General features: G+C 37.8%; 3 protein-coding genes and 6 non-coding genes across 10 annotated transcripts; 2 read left to right on the plus strand and 7 right to left on the minus strand.

Annotated features, from left to right (window-relative positions):
- The first annotated feature begins 122 nt into the window (after nucleotides 1–122).
- LOC103934261 (traB domain-containing protein-like) lies at nucleotides 123–5,452 on the plus strand. Its single transcript, XM_048578718.1, has 14 exons — nucleotides 123–184; nucleotides 288–378; nucleotides 851–907; nucleotides 1,502–1,581; nucleotides 1,774–1,777; nucleotides 2,221–2,523; nucleotides 2,644–2,689; nucleotides 2,810–2,880; nucleotides 2,955–3,035; nucleotides 3,177–3,281; nucleotides 3,789–3,887; nucleotides 3,978–4,075; nucleotides 4,601–4,712; nucleotides 4,943–5,452. Exons 1-14 carry the CDS (start codon nucleotides 123–125, stop codon nucleotides 5,072–5,074), a joined length of 1,341 nt encoding a protein of 446 aa, XP_048434675.1. The 3' UTR covers nucleotides 5,075–5,452.
- A 141-nt stretch (nucleotides 5,453–5,593) lies between these two features.
- Nucleotides 5,594–10,445, plus strand: LOC103934244 (traB domain-containing protein). Of its 2 annotated transcripts, XM_009343978.3 has the most exons (10): nucleotides 5,594–5,970; nucleotides 7,036–7,807; nucleotides 7,927–7,974; nucleotides 8,094–8,153; nucleotides 8,235–8,318; nucleotides 8,464–8,568; nucleotides 9,071–9,184; nucleotides 9,283–9,383; nucleotides 9,714–9,825; nucleotides 10,089–10,445. In XM_009343978.3, the coding sequence occupies exons 2-10, from the start codon at nucleotides 7,349–7,351 to the stop codon at nucleotides 10,218–10,220; spliced, it is 1,215 nt and encodes a 404-aa protein (XP_009342253.2). In that variant the 5' UTR covers nucleotides 5,594–5,970; nucleotides 7,036–7,348; the 3' UTR covers nucleotides 10,221–10,445. The 2 variants fall into 2 exon arrangements, with proteins under 2 accessions (XP_009342253.2, XP_048435090.1); XM_048579133.1 differs by lacking the exon at nucleotides 5,594–5,970 and having other exon boundaries at nucleotides 6,905–7,807.
- On the minus strand, nucleotides 6,476–6,552 carry LOC125475052. Its single transcript, XR_007256387.1, has one exon. It is a non-coding gene; the product is annotated as a small nucleolar RNA snoR109 (small nucleolar RNA).
- Nucleotides 10,446–12,074: 1,629 nt separating the features above from the next.
- On the minus strand, nucleotides 12,075–12,163 carry LOC125475051. The gene has a single exon (XR_007256386.1). It is a non-coding gene; the product is annotated as a small nucleolar RNA snoR109 (small nucleolar RNA).
- A 173-nt stretch (nucleotides 12,164–12,336) lies between these two features.
- Nucleotides 12,337–12,460, minus strand: LOC125475053. Its single transcript, XR_007256388.1, has one exon. It is a non-coding gene; the product is annotated as a small nucleolar RNA snoR80 (small nucleolar RNA).
- An 89-nt stretch (nucleotides 12,461–12,549) lies between these two features.
- On the minus strand, nucleotides 12,550–12,663 carry LOC125475049. Its single transcript, XR_007256384.1, has one exon. It is a non-coding gene; the product is annotated as a small nucleolar RNA Z152/R70/R12 (small nucleolar RNA).
- Nucleotides 12,664–12,747: 84 nt separating this feature from the next.
- Nucleotides 12,748–12,835, minus strand: LOC125475048. The gene has a single exon (XR_007256383.1). It is a non-coding gene; the product is annotated as a small nucleolar RNA R11/Z151 (small nucleolar RNA).
- A 171-nt stretch (nucleotides 12,836–13,006) lies between these two features.
- On the minus strand, nucleotides 13,007–13,105 carry LOC125475046. The gene has a single exon (XR_007256381.1). It is a non-coding gene; the product is annotated as a small nucleolar RNA Z157/R69/R10 (small nucleolar RNA).
- A 3,269-nt stretch (nucleotides 13,106–16,374) lies between these two features.
- Nucleotides 16,375–18,785, minus strand: LOC103934243 (peroxidase 3). Its single transcript, XM_009343977.3, has 4 exons — nucleotides 18,242–18,785; nucleotides 17,951–18,142; nucleotides 17,648–17,810; nucleotides 16,375–17,256 (listed from the first exon to the last, which is right to left on the minus strand). Exons 1-4 carry the CDS (start codon nucleotides 18,449–18,451, stop codon nucleotides 16,841–16,843), a joined length of 981 nt encoding a protein of 326 aa, XP_009342252.1. The 5' UTR covers nucleotides 18,452–18,785; the 3' UTR covers nucleotides 16,375–16,840.
- Nucleotides 18,786–18,912: the final 127 nt, after the last annotated feature.

The following is an 18,912-nucleotide window of genomic DNA, read 5'->3' on the forward strand; positions in this document are numbered from 1 at the left end:
TAAGGTTCAATTTTCTTCAAAGTCGAATATGAACTACATTATTGTTAGTTTATGGTGAGGCTTAGCCTACCCCCTGTAGATAATATCGTTTTTCCAAAAAAAATAAAAAAAAAACTTACAAAATGGTAAAGGAGGCGCAACTCCACTCTGACGCTTTGGCCGCCATTAGCAGTACGAAACCCGAGTGTTTCTAGTTTCTACTGTGTATACTTCGTACGACATCACTTCAATGAGTCTTCCACTTTAGGTGGCATCAGTTGCATAATAAACGTTTTATTTGCCCTTAGGTGTTGGTGGGACTGCATTGGTTTGCCATTTGACGTTGAATCTTCTGATGAAGCTGCATTTAGGATGCGGATAAGAGAGTTGGCATTCACGGTACTACTTTCTCCACTCGATAGGTTGTTTTAGAATCATGCTTACTATTTCTGACAGTTTGTAAATTTGAACTCCTTGACTCTTCCCAGTATTCTCCCTTGATATCTATGGCCATATAATTGGCATGTTTGAGTTGAATAATCTCTAAGTCACACTTCGTCACAGATTTCTCTCCTTTTCCTTGTCATCCGTTGAATATGTAAACCGTGCGTGCATCCAAAATGGTGCCGGCAATGGTGGTTGAAGCAATTCACGCGCTTTGTCAAATTGCTCATATAATTTGCTTGAGTCCTCAGGCTCTTACTTTCATTTCACTTTGTTTTCAGTGATCTGGTTGTAGCATCTCCAGTGGAAGATTATTTTTTGTACATTGATGATCATCCAAATCATGAAAAGGTTAGAAGTCATATTTTTCACCTAACATATTCCGACAGTTGAATGCTCTGATGCCGTTCCCTCCTATTCATGACAGAAAGAAGCTGAGGACATTACACGACCATTTTTCGATGCTCTTGGTGATGACTATTCGGTTTGTTGCCAGGGTTTGATGCTCTTTTGCAGTTTCTTCACCATTATACGTTGAATGTTCGCCAATTTACTTTGTGTTAGTCTTTCAGTCTGTTCTTTTGTACTTTATTCTTCTTGGTGCTGGACTACCTCAATGCTTGTTTCTGCGTGCACACATTTATTCTCGATGCTGGACTACCTCTTTGGGGTTAAGGGTGTTCAGTAAGCATGAACTTGTCACAGGTGGAATTACTCTTACTAGGAGTGCGAGATCATTGGTGTTTCTAGAGCATACATCTTCGCGCAGCGGTTATATATTAATTTTGAACTTCCCATGTCTTTTCAATTTTGTTTTAGGCACAGCGTTCTATCCTTTGCAGAGTTGTATGAAATCATTCGTGTAGTCCTAACGCGAAAGCATTCAAAAGAGAGGAGGTACGTAAACTTCCCAGTTCCATATGGTAACTGAGATCTTCATGCAAAACCACTATTTAAAGTGAACGCCCATTTGCACGTCTGCATTCATGCAACTCCGGTCTAGTATGCTATTATAAGGTCTCGATATGGTTTCATCGAACTTTGTTCAAATTTTGATGATCACTTCGAATTTTTCCAGGTTACGATTTCTTATGTAGATGAAGACCTTCCTTACGAAGAGAGACAGGCATTACTTGCAGATTATGGTTTTAAGTGCAGGTGTCCCATATGCTCATAAGAAGAGCCATAACCATTGCTAGATAGGTCCATGAGGATTCCAAACGAAGATTGTTTTGTACTTTTCATCCTTTTGTAATAGTATAAAACACCAATAATTCTGTGGTTAAGTGGCTGGTTTACCGATGAAACCGCATGTCTTGGTGCTTCCCCAGTTTACCATTTCTGTTTCAGCATTGTTCGAATCAATCGTTTATACACCAAAGATATTACTGAATTCAACTGTTCTTGTTACCCTGCTTATTATGATAAACAAAAACAAAGCGAAATACAAAAATAATTAGTACTATTCGATGCACAAATTATCATATGAGATTGAAATAGTCAATACAGGTCGAGTTGTCAAACGAAACAGTAGATACAATAGTACAATACTACCTCATCACACTGTTACGATGGGTCGCCAACTTTTTTCAGTTTATCATTTATTTTAGGGAGTTTTAAAAAAGCCACGTTACTGTTTACTTTAACGAAAAACCACATTTTTACACTAAAAAGTCACACCTGATACTATTCACTTTATTCTTTATTTTGTCCTTATCGTTAAAACTCAAAATTTTCAAACTTTTTCATTATGTTTCTTTTTATTTTTTAATAATGCATTGATATTTGAGCTTGTAGAAGCATTTTCCGGTACATATAGTTTGTCATTTATTTCTTAATTTATTTATATTTTTCCTTTTTCTCTCCTTTCTACCTACCAAATGGGTTCCATCACGCGCCGCGTCTTCCTCTCTCCGCCGTTCTCCGAACACGCTCGCGCACTTCCCCGCCGCAAGGAAATTCACATGTGCGTTCTCTGCCATCGCCGGCAGTCCGTGTCAGAGCGACCTGTTACGGAGCGTGGTAGCTCTTACTTGTAAGTCCACTGCTAAGGGCGGTGTTTGCGACGTGTACCTGGTGGGAACGTGTCACATTTCGGCGGTAAGACAACTCAATGCCTGTTTGGTTAGTAAGAAAATTCGAATTTTCTGGTTTATGTTTGGTTGGTGAGAAAATTTGAAATTGAAAGCTTTGGTCTTTGGTTTTGTGTGTGAATTGTAGAAGTCGTGCAGAGAAGTTGGAGCAGTGATCAGACATTTGAAACCAGGAGGTGCTTAATCCATTTTTAAACTTGCTTAATAAGGCTTGTATTGAGTTAATTCCAATAACAATGTCATGAAATTATGTTAAATTATGATAAAGTGTATGCATTTCGTGCGCTGAATGTAGGTTGTGTTCTTGGAGTTATGCTCGCGTCGAGTGGCTGCACTCACCCCTCCAAATTTGAAGGATTTGAAGGTCCGAATCTATGTTCACGTTGCCCTTAATTTTCGAATAACCGAACATGATTACCAACGCATTTAGTTCCTCAGGAACTGACAATGGAAGAAATGATCGAAATGTGGAAGAAAAATCATAATGCCCTTGAAATTTATGGCTGGATCCTTTCCAAGGCATGTTTTCATATCCTCCAAAGTTATTTTACTATCGTGAGTTCGGAAAGTTTTCATCTTTGATCCAACTATGCTAATCATAATTTCCATAATGTTCTAATATATTCAAGCGGTGTAATTTTCGTGTAAATTTTCTGCTAGGGTTTAAGTGAGCTTGAGGTGTTTCCCGGTTCTGAGTTTGGGGTAGCATATGAAGAAGCAAGGAAGTATGGCGGTAAGGTGATACTTGGTGATCGCCCAGTGCAGGTATAATACATTACACCTTATAGTTCTGGTGCCCTCTATGAATTGCAGCCTGCCCTATGCCACCCCTGCTAGATTCCGCCTTTATATGAAGAAACATTTATTAGCTATACAAGTAATTTTGATGTGTGTTGAAAGTGCATTTTTATTTTGAAGGGTGATTATGATGAGATTTCTTCCAATCGAGTGCTATAGCTTTATCATTTTTTATGTCAAGATGCTCTCTAGATGAAACCGTAAACCAGACTTTTGGAATGTTTACGCCTGAAGTTCTCTTTCTCTATCATGTTCATTCCTTGCAAATTTGGGGGCAATTTCAAAATTCTATTATTTATTGCACATGTTAATTGTCCCACTTTCATGTTTCCTTATTCTTTTATACACCGACCCTGCTAAATAGCTCATCATTTACAAGCTGGCTTTTTGTACCATATCTTCCTGTATGCCAGACTTTGTATTATGTTCCTTGTGAAGAACTACTTTGATATGAATTTACACTGACTGAAACAGATTACGGTAGGAAGGACGCGGGCAATGATGCCACTTTGGCATAAGATAAAACTGCTGTATTCCTTGCTTTTCTCAAGTGATGATGCTCTTAGTATTCCGGTAAACATGCACTTGATTTGTTGAAAGGAAACCACTTTTCTTCTAATGTATAGTTTCATTAATTAATGATTTGTTCTTGCGTATCTTCAGTTAGAGAAAATGGATGATGATGACGTAATGATTTTCGTTCAAGAGATGGGCAAGAAATACCCAACTCTAGTTGAAACATTCGTACATGAGCGAGATCAGTAAGTCTTCTGAGTATTTATTCTATGAACTAAAGCTAAGATCAAAAGATGATGCCATGTTATCAAATTTTGTTCCTTTCCGACCTTTTATCATCAATTTTTTTTAGGAAAACTAATGAAAAGGGCTTGAAAACTTTGAGTTTTAACGATAAGGACAAAATAAAGGATAAAGTGAATAGTATCAGGTTTGACTTTTTAGTGTAAAAATGTGGTTTTTCATTAAAGTGAACAGTACCATGGGCTTTTCGTTAAAACTCCCTTTTTTTTTCCTGATGTGTTGGTACTATCAATTTGACCACAAAGGTTTATAATAGTAATAAGCTCTTGTCTCCAGATTGCAAGTTAGTTAGATGTATAGTAAGAAATAGTGATGGTGGTGATAATGATCTGCGTATATTAAGTGTTTTGAATGATCTAATTGCAACCTCCACGTATGCTTGTGAAGGTTGGAGAGAGTAAATGAACAAAGGTTTGTATAAATTCATATAATTTTGTAGATCTGATTTTTAACCGTTGACTGTTTAGGTACATGTCATCAAAATTACTGAAAATTGCCAGCAAGCATCGTTCAGTAGTTGCAGTAGTGGGAAAGGGGCACCTCCAAGGGATTAAAAAGCATTGGCAGCAGCCTGTTGTGGTTGGTGATTCCTTCTGTTTTATACATTCTATTTAGTTGTATCATATCCCTACATGTCGGAAGTGATTATGCAGGCGGATGTGTTTTCTGGTCCGCCTTGGTTATCCAATTTCTCATTTATAATTTCTTGTCATTTTTTTAATCAAATTGGACCTGAAATATTGTTGGCTATGTTTGGATAGTACTTTATCTCTAAACTTCCATGCTCTGTGTTTTTCCATGTACTGCAGCTGGAGGATCTCATGGTAATTCCATCAAAAAAGCCGGGTTCTTCCACCAGGAGAATCCTTAAATCTATGGGTGTGGTGGTGACTGCGGCAGCCATTGTATCAGGTATCTATTTTGCATCCAAGAGCAAGTAAAGCTTGTTAAGATTTCTGATCACCATTCAGCATGACCACATGTAAAAAGCCATGATCGTCCAACAAAGGTTTCCGGCAGCATAGCAAAACTGAAAGCTCCTCCAACTCTTAGTTTAGTGATCTTCTAACTTATTGCCACTCGGGTGCCTTTCATAGATTGAATGCAAGGATTTAGTCCCTTAATCTCACATTAAAACTAACTGACTCCACTAATCCCTACAGTCAAGGGATTTGCTCGAGTCAAATTCTCTCCTCTTATTGTCGACTAGAGTTATGATCTTAGTGGATTGAAATCAACTTGAGTCGTGCTTGAAGTGGGCATATGACTAATTCTCATATCTTAACTAATTAACAATATCATTGTCACTTAGTACTACAGTCTAGTTGTATTCCTCTTTATTTGTAAGTGAGAGGTCCTAAGTTCAATTCTCGTCAAAGGCGAATTTCAACCACATAATTGGTAGCCCATTGTGAGGCCACATAATTGCTGAAAATACTAGAATGCCCTTTATTGGAGAGAGAGAGAGGCGCGTGTGGGTGTTTGTAAGTCGTGGGGTAGTAGGGCTTCGCTAACTCCTATCGGGTGTTTGTAAGTCGTGGGGCAGTAGGGCTTCGCTAACTCCTATTGAGTAGCTGCCGTTGCCGAGCGCTTGGCAGCTCATGTCAAATATAATTCTAACCAAAACTTGACATGAAAATACTAGAATACCCTTTATTGGAGAGAAAGCGCGCAAAGGGGAGAGAGAGAGAGAGGCGCGTGTGGGTGTTTGTGAGTCGTGGGGATTAAGGCTTTGCTAACTCCTATTGAGTAGCCGTAGCTAAGCGCTGGGCGGCTCATGTCAAATCTGGATATCGTGGCGAGGCATGGAATTCTTCGATCTCTTTCCGTTTTCCAGGTAAAAACCCTTCACCCATTTTTCTCGATCCCTATTTTAATTCCTTATTTTCCTTGCGTTTTGTGCAATTGGTTTGGGAAATTATGAACAAAAGGCAAAACTGAGTCAAACTCAGTTCGCCACAAATGTTGGGGATCCCCATTCTATGTGCCAAGATTTGTGCACAAATATCTAAAACCCAGCTGGTAGAGAGCGTAAGCGGTGTTGGGTTCATGAATCGAATGATGGGTGTGAATGATCTTAGAGAAGAAAAGGGGCCGGAGCTCTTGGAGTGAAGTTTTAATGGCTGACAAATGGGTGTTTTCGCAGTCCCCAGGCTGCCTCCAAGGGGCAACCTGCCTTTGTTATTTTTCGTTTTACACGGGTTGTTTTGCTTTACATCTACTTTCAAACATTTGGTCCAATATTTCCAATCGCCCCACTGTCCGCCCCTAATACCGCAAGTTTCATCGCCGCCGGTGGTGGTGGTGTGGGGGGTCTAATTTTTGTGAAAAAAAATCGGAGGAAATGTGAGAAGCTCGGTAAGCAGATGTGTCGACAGAAAACGACGACCGGCCGGTAAACTTCTCAGTTGTATTTCCAATCCTTCTCTTGGTACAAGTAGCTCAATGCGACTATTTCTTGTTGTCCGAGGTTTGGCTATTTTATCATAAAAACCTGACTGATTAAGGTCAATGTAATTACTAGCTAATTTTTTCGTGGTTGAGACTTGAGAGAGAATAAATTTGAGTTTAGACCTCAAATCCAAACCCTTTACTCAAATTAAACCTCAACAACTCTTAAAAGTTTGTTCTCTCTCAACTTAAGTGAATAAATATACGCGTGCGCTATCATTCTGACTCACCGATCTTATTTTTTCACCCGTCTTATATTCGCTTGTTATAAGGTAGGGTAAAAAACATGACAGATGAACAAATGATAGCATTCAAATATCTCCTTTCTTTGTCCATGTGTAAGAAAGCATCTTCCATACTCTTTTGTGAAGAATAGCAGAAAATTCCAACTTTGAAGACAAATAATCACAAGCACTTTTGAATTGTTGATGGTTCTTTTATTCGAATGCAGAAGCACTAAGTGAATAAATACATTCTCAAGTCTCAACCACTCATACGATGGAAGAATCCCTAATTAGATGAAAAAATTTTGCCGCGCGCACGGCCCACTCTGATACAAAACGCACAGCTTCATCTTGAACAGCTTCCTCTCCGCCATCGTGCCGATCAGAAAGAATATCGGAAGCGTAGGAGCTAAGTTGCAGACCAAGAAAGTGAAGCCCTTTACGCATATATACTTCATCATTGACCGTACACGTGTCCCAACAAAACGTATGTAGCCATTTCTCCAGTGACGTACGGTTCAGTCCTTTGGCAGAGATGTTATGATTCGCTCGACTCGCCTGATCGCCTCGCTCTACTCGCCCGAGTCACGCCGCGTCTTCCTCTCTCTCCGCCGCTCTCCGAACACCCTCGCGCAATTCTCCACCGTAAGGAATCTCAGATTTGCGGCCTCTGCCACCGCCGGCGGTCCGCGTCAGCGCGACCCGATACGGCCCCTGATGGATGCGGAATCACCCTTGCCCAACCCGGCGGCATCCGAAAACTTTGTCCACGTCGGGAACCCTACGATTGAGGACTTGTCCGATAGCATCGTCGGTGTCGATGCGCCGAGGGACGAGTACGACGACAATGTTTCGACGACCGCCGAGGCTGAGAGTTCCGAACAGAGGAGGTTTCTTCCTGAGGAGCTGTCGAGGAGCGTGGTGGTGCTCACTTGTGAGTCCACGGCTGAGGGCGGCGTTTGCGACGTGCACCTGGTTGGAACGGCTCATGTTTCGGTGGTAAGACAATTCAATTCCTGTTTGGTCGGTGAGAAAATTCGAATTTTCTGGTTTATGTTTGGTTGGTGAAAAAATTTGAATTGAAAGCTTTGGTCTTTGGTTCTGTGTGTGAATTGTAGGAATCGTGCAGAGAAGTTGAAGCAGTGATCAGCTATTTGAAACCAGAGGTGCTTAATCCATTTTTAAACTTGCTTAATAAGGCTTATATTGAGTTAATTTCAATAACAATGTCATGAAATTATGCTAAATTATAATCAAGTGTACGCATTTCGTGCGGTGAATGTAGGTTGTGTTCTTGGAGTTATGCTCGAGTCGAGTGACTGCACTCACCCCTCAGAATTTGAAGGTCTGAATCTAATATCTATGTTCAGGTTGCGCTTAATTTTCGAATAACCGAGGATGATTACCAATGCATTTAGTTCCTCAGGTACCGACAATGGGAGAAATGATCGAAATGTGGAAGAAAAAGCATAATGCCTTTGGGATTGTTTACAGCTGGTTCCTTGCCAAGGCATGTTTTCATATCCTTCCTTGCGAAGTTATTTTACTTTCATGATTCCGAAAGTTTTCAACTTTGTCCAACTATACTAAGCATAATTTCCATATTGGCTCAGTATATTCAAGCGGTGTAATTTTCGTGTATATTTTTTTCCTAGGTTTCAAGTAGGCTTGAGGTGTTTCCTGGTGCTGAGTTTCGTGTAGCATATGAAGAAGCAATGAAGTATGGCGGTAGGGTGATACTTGGTGATCGCCCAGTGCAGGTATAATACATTATACCTTAGGTATAATACATTATATCTATCAATTGCAGCCTGCCCTATGCCACCCCTGCTACATTTCACCGTTTAGATGAAGAAACATTTATTAGCTCCCAAGTAATTTTGATATGTAATGGAAGTGCATTTTTATTTTGAAGGCTGATTAGGATGAGATTTCTTCCAATCGAATGCTAAGCTTTGTCTTTTTTGTTGTCAAGATTCTCTTTAGATGAAACCGTAAACCAGACTTTCGGAATGTCTATGCCCGAAGTTCTCGTTCATTTCCATTCCATGCAAATTTGGAGGCAATTTCAAAATTCTATCATCGATTGCATGTTAATTGTCTCACGTTTATGTTTCTTTATTCTGTTTTACATTGACCCTGCTATAATAACTCATTGTGTACAAGGTTGCTTTCCGTAGTCATATCTACCTGTATTTCAGACTCTGTATTATTTTCCTGGTGAAGAACTACTTTGATATGACTTTACACTGACTGAAACAGATTACGATACGAAGGACGTGGGCAAAGATGCCACTTTGGCATAAGATAAAACTGCTGTATTCCTTGCTGTTTCAAGCAGTCTTTCTACCAAGCCCTGATGCTCTTAATAAAATGGTAAATGTCTACTTGATTTATTAAAAGGAAACCACCTTTCTTCTGTGCTGCTAATGTTTAGTTTCGTTAATTAATGACTTGTTCTTGTGTATCTTCAGTTAAAGGAAATGGATGATGTTGACATGCTGACTCTCGTGATTCAAGAGATGAGCAAGGAGTACCCAACTCTAATGGAAACACTCGTACATGAACGAGATCAGTAAGTCTTCTGAGTTATTTATTCTATGAACTAATGCTAAGATCAAAAGATGATGCCATGTCTTCAAATTTTGTTCCTGTCTGCCCTTTTATCGTCATTTCTTTTTCCTGATGTGTTGGTACTAACAATTTGACCACAATGGTTTATAGTAGTGATAAGTTATTGTGTCCAGAAAGCAAGTTAATTAGATGTATTGTAGGAAATGGTGATGGTGGTGATGGTGATTGGCTTATGTTAACTTTAAGTATTTTGAATGATCTAATTCCAACCTCGACGTTTGCATAAGTTCTTATAAGTTTGTAGATCTGATTTTTAACTGTTGGTGTTTAGGTACATGTCATCAACATTACTGAGAATTGCGAGCGAGAATCGTTCAGTAGTTGCAGTAGTGGGAAAGGGGCACCTCCAAGGAATTAAGAAGCATTGGCAGCAGCCTGTTGTGGTTGGTGAATCCTTCCGTTTTATTAAATTCTATCTAGTTCTATCATATCCCTACACGTCGAAAGTGATTATGCAGGCAATTCAGTTCCTTTCCTTATCATGCACCTTAGATTTGTTTCCTGGTCCGCCTTGGCTTTCTGATTTCTCGTTGATAATTTCGTCATTTTTCATTAAATTTGATGTAAAGTCTTGTTGGCTATGTTTGGATAGTACTTATTATTTATCTCTAAACCTCCATGCTCTGTGTTTTTCCATGTATTGCAGGTGAAGGATCTTATGGTAATTCCAACAGAAAGGTCCGTTTTTTCCACCCGGAGAATCGTTAAATCTATGGGTGTGGCGGTGATTGGGGCGGCCATAGTATCAGGCATCTATCTTGCATCCAAGAGGAAGTAGAGCTCAGAAACTGAATACTGACCACTTGAATGAGAGGTTGAAGGCCAGCCAATATACATGTGATTCTTTAGGGAAATTTTATTTGACCCATATAACCGCTTTTTTAAATTAAACTATCAATGTTTCTTTAATCTCAAATTTACTACCTAAACTACTCTCAGTGTATAAATTTACTTTTACACTCATTTAAAAAATAATAACCTAAAATTAGTATTCTGCAACTCATTCAAGACGTAAAAGAGAGTAGCATCTCTCACATATTTGTCTCGTGCTTAATTCTTCTTTTGTTGCATATTTGTCATTACTTATATTCATTTGTTGGCTTTTTTGGAAGTTGGGGACCACATAGTCCTTGGCTCCCCCAAAAGGCAGTGCCATTCTATTTTTTTTGTTAAACAATAAATGCTGTTAGATTAGAGACTAGATTAGCCACTCATAGGATTTGAACTCATGCTCTTATAAGCTCAACACATTTTCACTATTATGGTAAGGGGTCACTTGCATAGTGGCATCTGAGTCTTCGATTTGAGTGCGGATGTATTTTTCCTTGAAGGTTGTTGTATGCAACCGTCAATGAATAAGAGAAATTGAGGCTTAACAGTGATGATGGGTTTTTGGGACAGATGATATCTCGAGAGGTCTAATCTTTCCAAACTTGTGAGGTTTGATATTTGATTTAGAATTTCTCCAGACAAGTTGTTGACGCTAAGATCTAGTTCTTGAAGAAGTTGCAATTGGCCAATCTCAAACGGTATATTAGCACTTAAACTGTTAATCCATAGGAAGATTGCTGTTGGCATGTTGGACAGGCTTGTACTGCAAGGCAGTTATGCATTTGCATTAAAATGTTGGTAATTGATGGGAAAACTCTAAATAAAATTGAAATCAAATGAAAATAAGTTGAATAAATTAATTCATCTCTTAGTTGGAGGATTTAATATCACAATCCATTGGTCAAAATGAGTTAGTTTTCTATATGAGAGTGTCTTAAGATTTTAGCTAGGATGAATGTTGAAATTGCGTGACGATAAGGTTTGATGCGATGGTATGGTTTGAATATTAGTGGTGGATTTATTGATTAATTATAATTTTACTGTTAATTTTATCTTATTTAATGTTAATTATGCAATAGGATAAAATAAAAAAAATCATATATAAAGTTTAAGTTAGGTATAGCTGGAGGTTATATGAGTTCAAATAAAATTTATTGATTCTTTATTGTTGAGCAATAATCAAGAAAATCAAGATTATTACCAAAACGTGCTACAAGTTGGAATTTTTTTCCTCCCACCCAAATATTTGAATCCATTTTCCTGCAAGAAAATTGTAGCAAAGATCCTTGAACTTGATCCCTTAACTGTGCAACGATGGTTCTTTTCGTCAACTTTGTTAAAATTCTATTAAAATGAGTTATGTTAGAATGACTATAGCTATAATTGGATTAAAGCTAAAAGATCATTATTCAAACTTGATTAAAATTGAAACTATTTCTCTAATTGGGTTAAAAATGAGAAACCACTGCTACATTTTTTTCTCATTTGTTCCCTCAATGTTTCTCAACTGGGTTTGCCTTCCTCCCAGGATCTGTATGGGTTTTTGCAGTTGCCAGCCTGCCTACAACGGGCAACCCCCTTTGTTCCAAAGAGCCTTGATCAAAATTCTAAGGCGTCTCGATTAAAACTCTAAAAAGTATGAATGTTTAATAAAAAAATAATCAAATTTTCAGCGTTTAAATCTAATTAACTCTTCTGTAAATACAAGTTCAGGTGACTACCAAGGCTATTAACCTTTTGGTCCAACATTTTCAATCGTCCCGGTAAGGGGGTCTAATTTTTGTGAACGAAAAATTGGAGGAAATGTTAGAAGCTCGGTAAGCAGATCTGTCGACAGAAAACGACGACCGGCCAGTAAACTTCTCAGTTGTTTCAATTTAGCTACAGCCGTTTTGGCCAAAATCAAGATAAGGATACTGAGTTTTGTTTCCAATCCTCGTCTTGGTACAAGTAGCCCAATCTCACTATTTCGTATTGTCCAAGGTTTAACTATTTTAGAACGCAGAATCACTTTACCCATCAGCAAAAGCACTTTTAGAAATTGGTAAGGATTTGAAGTGTATTCATGTATGAGGAGTTTCCCGGATCCAATGGCATTGCGAAGCCACTGATCAGAATAGCCACAATAATCAATTTGGCGTCCGAGCCATTACATCAGGAGGAACCAAATAATCCTCTCGAATTGGTAATGGACGCAAATTTCAAATCTTTCTTACAATTTCATCCACAAATTAATAAAAATATTTAAAATAATTTCACAAATATTGTGGGGAGTGGAAGCTCAGTGGAAGGAGAAGTCGTTTTGTTAGATGAGCTCACGGCAAGAACCCCAGAAGAGGCCTCGTCCACTGCCCCAAACACGTCCAAGTGTTTCATCTCATCATCGCAACCACAACCCAAATTCAAAATTTATAATTTAGAAAGAAAAAGGAAATTAATCTAAACAATAATAAATAAACAAAAATATGAGATTTGAGCCTCAGTGTGTGTAACAATCAGATCATTGACCATAAAGCCTCACTGAAATCCGCTAAGATAATTGTATGATATCATCATAAGCCCCAATTGCACCACAAAACACTAACTTTGCAGAAAAATATATCAATACATTTAACAAATTTCGATGAAAATTTTTATGGGTTATTGCTAAAACAAAAAAGATGAGATGGGTAATCTTTGAAAAGCATTTATTATTTAAACCAGAAGGTTGGAAGATGATGGAGCAGATGAAGAAGGTGTGCTCAGACAGCCAAGGGTTTGTAATCAAACTTTTGGGAGAAGAACCCAGATCATAAACTCTAGTCCACAAAATAGCCTCATCACCGCACACTTCTGAATCAATACATAACAAAAGAGAGCTGCATGAATTTGGATTTGAATTTGATTGGAAACCCAAGATTTTGGATCTGAGAAAATTTCAGCAGGTAACGGTGGGGGGAGGCGGAGGGGAAGAGGGGAATGAGAAGGTTGAGGAAGTTGGGTTGTATATATAGGCAGCGTTTAGGGTGGGGAAGTCGAGAGTGTTGGCAGGGTTTTGGCATTTTGGGTTTTGAGGGCTACACAGAAATGGGCTAAATGAAATAGTTGGAGCCCGTTGTAAGCTAACATAAAACCTAAAAGTCCAGTGTTCATATTAATTTTTTTGGAACTTTAACGAAAAACATATTTTTACACTAAAAATTTAATCCGAATACTATTTACTTTATTCTTTATTTTGTCATTTTCGTTAAAATTCAAAATTTTCAAATCATTTTCATTGGTTTTCATTTTTTTTATTTGGTAAAATAATGCGAGTATAATATTAATTTTCTTTCACTAGCGAGGATTGAGAATTTAAACTTGAGGCTTCTTTAAAATTTATCGAGAAGAGGAAATATTATTAGATTAAATAGCTAGTTGGTTCTTGACAACATTCTTGATTTGTATGTTTTAGCAACCAAATCATGATTGATATGCATTTTCTACCTGTATACACATGGTAGCATGGATGATGAAAGAAAAAAAGGGGTGAATTATGTTTGTTTGATTGAGGAGTCTCATGGTAGCATGGTTCTCCACTCTTGTTTTCTTCCTCCTATGCCCTTGCTCCTAAGACTCTCATGCGTTGTCCAAATGCCTACGTTCGGCTGAGGGGTCTGACTTAGCTTCTGTATCCGCTACCCATTCCGAAATTGAATCATCACCCATTCAATTGAAAGTGTGCAGAACCAATATTTTGGTTTTGATTCAAGCTTTGCTTTGACCGGCATTGAAATTGTGTTCTAGTTGGTCCCCGAGTGGTGGAGATAAGAGCAATTCCACCCTAAAGACTTTGCGCCAGCACCCAGCGCATTTATCCACTCAAGTGAACAGTAATAGACCTCAATGAATAGTAATAGGCCAAAGCATCTCCACCCCTAAAACAAAAAATACGCTGGTCAATTTTATTAAAATATTTTATTTTTTATTATAAAATAATAAAATAAAATATTTTATTTTTAATTTCTGACTTAAAATTTTTTTGGGGGAAAAAATGTGGACAGTTGATCTGTAATCAGACGGTCCAGTTTAAAAGTGAAATTCAAATTTTTTTTACTGTTGGAAATCCAACAGTCTAGAATAACTATAGCCGTTGGAAATCCAACGGCAGAAATTGGGCCACGTCGCCCACCCGGGGGAGATGTTAGTGCACCTGCGCCGCTGGGCCCCACCTTTGATTTTGTTGTCTGCTACTCACGCCCACGTGCCACGCACCAGGCACAACAACACAAATGGCTCGGTCCCAAGGTTTGTCAAAAATGGGATGGTCTGGAGACCAACTTGGGCTGGGTGCTAGGCAAACACACAGGCTGGAGTGAATTGACAAAGTGTCAGCCTAGTTTTTTGATTGGGTGCTGGGCTTATTCCACCTCCAGTGGAACTACTCTAATTATAAGAAGCGGTTGCTTCTCTCAGTTGATTGGCGGTAATTTTGAATTCTGTAGTTGATGACATGATGTTGTATGTATAGGGTTTAGATTTGTAAGGTTGATTGACCGTTGACAGGTTGTTTTGGGTTTAGAATTGATTGGCGATAATTATGAGAAGTATTTGCTTCAAGTAACATTATTCATAAATCATTTGTACAAAATTCGTTATTCAAGAATAAACTATAAATGATGAATTAAAATTTAAATGATTTAGATCCTTGAAAAAAAATTACAGAATAGAAACTACAAGAAATTATATATATATATATATATAAAGGAGCAATATGAAGAAATAAATTTTGGGGCTAAAATTTTAAGCCAAAACTATTAGCGGAGAAAAGCTATTTCTGAGTTATAACCTAAATTTTTAGGCTAAAAATTTATGTATTAACTCCAACCATTTGAGTTGGTCAAATGAGGTAATTATAAGATTGCAAAGGAACAATACGAGGAGATAAATCAAAATAATCCTTTATCCATAAGACCAAAAAATATATATATATATATATATTTTTTTTAGTCAATGGTTACTTTATTAGCAAAGCACAACATAATTACAAAATAGAGGCCCAAATACAATATTCACACAATCAAAAGAATGGACCTCTAGAGTAACCAAAAGCCCAAAATAAAGAAAACAGGCAAGCAAACCCTATCTGCTTCCTTCCAAGCTACTGCCGAAAGTGCCACTACGACACCCCAAACGATACGAACTCCACCACCAACTATTACCAGAACCAGCACCTTATATATGGAAAGTTAATGGACTTCGTCTTTCGGCAGATAATATTTCATCGAACTAAAGAAGCCAGTGGGATTACCATAAACAACACTGCCAGAAAAGCCAGACAAAGAGAAGAAGGTGGTGTGGCCACCCGAGCCGGTGTGAACACCGAAACTCTACGCACATTCCCAGTTAAGGACCGCAACAGTTCGCAGTCATTAGAGATTGCAGATCGAAACGGAGATGGGGTCGGTGGAAGCCAGATGAAGAACATGTAGATGGATGGGTGGATGAATAGATCTAGGACAGGAAGACCAATGATAGTTGGAGTGGAAAGGCTAAGGAAAAAATGAAGGAAATCAAGGAAAATCAACAAAAAAGAAAAAGAAAAAGAAAGAGGAAGCAGAGATGATGAAGTAAGGGCTGGCAAAGACCTTAATCGAAATTAATGCCGGCGTCTAAAGAAGATCTAGCTTTGTTGCTGTTCTCACTCATGGAGAGAAAAAAATTCTCACTCTTCGAGAGAATCTCTCTCACTCACGGAGAGATCAAGATAGAGAAACCTAAACCAAACCAAATCAAATCAAATCCCTAAGGGGATGTATTCAACTGAGATTTTGAGGAATTTTAATTCTTTTAATGAATTTAGGGGTATTCAATCAGGATTTTAAGTGATTCTTTAAAATTCAACGTGTATTCAATCAGGATTTTAAGATAGTTTATTAAAATTCTTATAAATCCGGGTGTATTTAATTAGAATTTTAAAGAAGTTTATAACATTTCAGATATATTCAATTAGAAATTGATTTTAAAAAATTTAAAAAGTTGAGGAATTAGAGGGAATGAGAGATATTTCATAGTGTATTTTAAGCATCCACAAATCTTACCTCTTCCCATAAGATTTCGGAGGAATTGAATCAAAATATTATATTTAATCTCTATAAATCAATTAAACTTCATAAAAATCATGAATTTATAATTCCATTAAAGTCTCTCAAATTCTTGATTGAATACACCTCTCTAAATCAAATAATATCAAATCCCTATTAATTAAAGCAAATCTCTAAACTATTTTCTTTACATTTTCCGAGCAGTTTTTTCTCCCGAATATCCCTCCTCTAATGATTTAATATTACACGAAGACAAAGTTGACTACGAGAAAGCAACACTCCAAATGGACCTCAATTTTATTCATACTAAACAATATAATATCAAAAAGCATAACATGCAGTTTACAATCATTATCAATTTTATCACACCAAAAAAAGAAAAGAAAAAGAGACCGAAAATTAACCAAAGATTATCATTACATGCAGTTTACAATCATTATCAATTTTACCACAACAAAAAAAAAAAAAAAAAAGAGACCGAAAATTAACCAAAGATTATCATTTTCTAGCTATTCACAACTGAACATTGCTTCCTAATCTCGCCAGCCGATCCAGTCTTAACGTTAGCCCGACCCATTTTCTCCATAGACTTTCCAAACTTATCGTAGAAGTTCTGCAGTGAACCTTTGAGCAGTTGGTTGATATGATTATAAGTTGTTGAGCTGGTTGTCAAAGCAGCATCGGATTGGAAGAGCCCTCGCCTTTTGAGCAAAAGTGTGTAGTAGCTTAGGTCAAAAGTCCTGACGCTTCCAGGGTCCATCTCAACAATTGTGGTGTTATCAGTTGGAGTTTTGCACTTGTTGGCCTTGAGATTCGCTGCGTATTGGGTGTTCAAAGCGGGGTCCTGGTCACCCACTCCGGTGAAATTGTAAAGGCGGTTTGAAAATGATGAGCAATGAGAGACCCCAATTGTGTGAGCACCTGAGAAGAAAAAAAGCATATTAACCCATGTGGCGTGATTAGATATTAGCTTTAATATGGTAGCATTACTGGCACTATTTTATTATTTCCTTGCCAAATGTATCACATATGTTTTTATCTATTTTATTTGTGCATGTTAATAGTTATTGTATGTTGTTTTTGTAGTATATGTTGTCAGATTGTAAATTAACATTTTGATTAAATTAACCGTTTATAATTTGTAATTTTGATTCATAATCAACATAAGTCTGATACGAGAACATTACCACGTATACATTGTGAGATTCTAATCTAAATCATCATATGTAACAGGTAAGATAATTATTTGGCAAGAAGATTCGTTTCCTTTATTTGCATATTTACTATTATGTTTAAGATCAATTAGCTTTACCAGATAGCAAGACCAAGTCCTTCAAATCAAGACCCACATTGGCAAAAATTCTTTGGAGATTGCTGAAGTTGGAAGTTGGGGGTGGAATGTTGGCTAAGGCTTCTGCCCTCCTTGCGATCACCCCATCTCTTCTACCTGTTGGAACCTTCCAAGTTGGACCTCCCTACACAACATGCCCAGAAAAAAAAAAAAAAAAAAAAAAAAAAAAAAAAAAAAAAAAAAAACAAAGTTGAAATCCAATAAATAATTGGGACGTTTGATTATTTTGGTTTTTAAACTTTGATGGTTGGTTGGAGATCTTACTGTTGCAACAATAGAATCTCTTGCTGCCAAAGCAATAACATCTGCGCATGAAACTATTCCAGGGCATTGAGCTTCAAGTCGGCTTTTTATTCTGTCGATGAAGTCAAACCCTCTGAGGGTTAGATTTGGGGGAGCATCTTTTTCAGCTTGGTTACTTGAAGTCGAGTTCAGAAGAACAGATGCATCACAACCCTAATAAGCAAAAATCATTCATTAGTTCCAAATTACAATTCTAACCCTAATGACTTGCAGAGAATGTTGGTCTGTAAAGAGAAGAAGATGGATACATACCCTGACAAAGCAATCATGGAAGTGCAACCTTATGAGAGCAGCAGCAAGTGAGGGTGCGTTGTGGATGTGCTCCTCGACGTAGTCTTTCACAATCTTCTCTGCTTTCGGGCAGTTCTTGGCATAGAAACCCAGTTGCAACTGAGCCTCACTGAGGCCTATGATCACCAGAAGACATGAAATGAAAATCCCAGAAAATCGAGTCGACCCCATTTTTCGTTGCAACTGAGCTTCAACTTGTATTAATTTGGAGGAAAGAAACTTGATTTGAAAGTATTTGCAATTACAAAACTGTGGTTTGAAATTTATAGGCCTCCCCCAAGGCCCCAACTTCAACTTTGTGGACCTCTGCAACTGCAAGATAAGAAAATGCAAGGTGACGAAAATAGTCCAGCTATCCAACTAACATGTGCTTGGAAGCGATGCTATATCATTTCTTTCATATTATAACTAGGACGAGCAGTTAGGGTTGTTCCCCATAAGACAAATGAATTAAATCCCATATCAGGAATGTTTTGTACTTTGGTGATGGATTATATTTGAAGCTAGCGTTTGTTATGACACATATTTATGGTCTCATTGCCACCAATTTTCATGTCCTTTTCATGGTAATTGGTGATTACGTACATGTGCCTGACGAATGAGCATCAATTTCTTGGTCTAATTATCACACA

This window comes from the organism of the source record quoted next, unplaced genomic scaffold (assembly GCF_019419815.1).
Source record: "Pyrus x bretschneideri cultivar Hongxiangsu unplaced genomic scaffold, Pyrus_bretschneideri_v1 Contig13, whole genome shotgun sequence".
NCBI lineage: Eukaryota > Viridiplantae > Streptophyta > Magnoliopsida > Rosales > Rosaceae > Pyrus > Pyrus x bretschneideri.

Excerpts from the sequence above, each read along its gene's own strand:
- LOC103934243 (XM_009343977.3), bottom strand. The coding sequence starts at position 18,451 with ATGGGGTCGACTCGATTTTCTGGGATTTTCATTTCATGTCTTCTGGTG. Across the intron at positions 18,143-18,241 it reads TCCATGATTGCTTTGTCAGG|GGTTGTGATGCATCTGTTCT; the intron begins GTATGTATCCAT and ends TTTGCTTATTAG. Across the intron at positions 17,811-17,950 it reads GAGATTCTATTGTTGCAACA|GGAGGTCCAACTTGGAAGGT; the intron begins GTAAGATCTCCA and ends CATGTTGTGTAG.
- LOC103934261 (XM_048578718.1), top strand. The coding sequence starts at position 123 with ATGGTAAAGGAGGCGCAACTCCACTCTGACGCTTTGGCCGCCATTAGC. Across the intron at positions 379-850 it reads TAAGAGAGTTGGCATTCACG|AAAGAAGCTGAGGACATTAC; the intron begins GTACTACTTTCT and ends TATTCATGACAG. Across the intron at positions 4,713-4,942 it reads ATTGGCAGCAGCCTGTTGTG|CTGGAGGATCTCATGGTAAT; the intron begins GTTGGTGATTCC and ends CATGTACTGCAG.
- LOC103934244 (XM_009343978.3), top strand. The coding sequence starts at position 7,349 with ATGATTCGCTCGACTCGCCTGATCGCCTCGCTCTACTCGCCCGAGTCA. Across the intron at positions 8,154-8,234 it reads TCACCCCTCAGAATTTGAAG|GTACCGACAATGGGAGAAAT; the intron begins GTCTGAATCTAA and ends TTAGTTCCTCAG. Across the intron at positions 8,319-8,463 it reads ACAGCTGGTTCCTTGCCAAG|GTTTCAAGTAGGCTTGAGGT; the intron begins GCATGTTTTCAT and ends TTTTTTTCCTAG.